Here is a 1,094-nt window from a genome sequence, read left to right on the forward strand (position 1 = left end):
TCGAAAGATGTCGAAATGATTGTAATATTTACATTTGGCAATGACACACAATTGGATTTGAGTTTGTTTCTTTGTCTGTATGACATCAATCAACCAATTGATGAAACATTTGAAGGGGTGATGTATTATTGTTTAATTCTATTAATCCAAAAGATTATACGAAGGGTTATTCGAAACGAACTACATTGAATATTTGGGGAATATAATAGTTTGGAGGTATTAGTTGAAGTAAACGTTGCTTGTAATAATTAGAGATAGATAAAAACGTCTTTCACTTGTTGTACTACTTTGACATATCTCGGATTCAAGCTCCTTTTACTAAAACATCAAATGTCTTGTTATCTTTGCATAAACTTGATTAATTTATCAAATATTGACATACTAACAATAATTCATCTATTTTCACACATCTTGATTACATTCGAAACTTGAAAATACGAAACTTTACAAAAAAAATGCCTCCACAACATCACCTAACTGATCTTCCTCCTGAACTTTTACGGCACATTCTCGAATTTCTCATCATTGCAAATCCACTCCTCGCCCGATCAGAGAAAAATATCAAAAATTTATGTAACTTGGAATTAATTTCTAAACAATTTGGAGAAAATTTTCAAAATTTATTGGAAAATTATTGGAAGATTATTTTGTTTCAATTTATTAATCTCCGATTGGAAGTGAAGAATGGACGAGAAGTGGTGAATTCAATTAATGTGCATGATCATTGGAAAAAGAAAGACGAAATTGTGGAGAAATTAAAGATGAAATCGAATAAGAGAATTTTTGGAATTTTGAAGGAGGCAGAAAGGAGGAGAAAGGACCAATTTTCAATTTCAGATCCCTATTCGAAAAGAGATGTTTTTAAACTTTGTGTTAGTGGACCAGGAGGGTCAGGTATTCATTCCTTCATCAATCGATATTTAAATGATCAATTCAATGAACAATATGATTATTCGTTGGATGAAGTATTTTATAAGAATGTTCAATTTAATGAAACAGAATTGAAATTGGAAATTTGGGAAAATGGTTTCAGAAATGATTATTACATGTTTCATGAATGTAAGTTTAATGATCTAAATTGTTTATGAATCAAT

General features: G+C 29.8%; 1 protein-coding gene across 1 annotated transcript; it reads left to right on the forward strand.

Moving 5' to 3' along the window:
• Positions 1–455: 455 nt before the first annotated feature.
• On the forward strand, positions 456–1,059 carry NAEGRDRAFT_76186 (small GTPase; the record flags this gene model as incomplete). Its single annotated transcript, XM_002668851.1, has 1 exon — positions 456–1,059. A coding segment is annotated over one exon (604 nt), but the record flags the coding sequence as incomplete, so codon positions are not given.
• Positions 1,060–1,094: the final 35 nt, after the last annotated feature.

This window comes from Naegleria gruberi, assembly GCF_000004985.1.
Source record: "Naegleria gruberi genomic scaffold NAEGRscaffold_93, whole genome shotgun sequence".
Classification (NCBI taxonomy): domain Eukaryota; phylum Heterolobosea; class Eutetramitea; order Acrasida; family Naegleriidae; genus Naegleria; species Naegleria gruberi.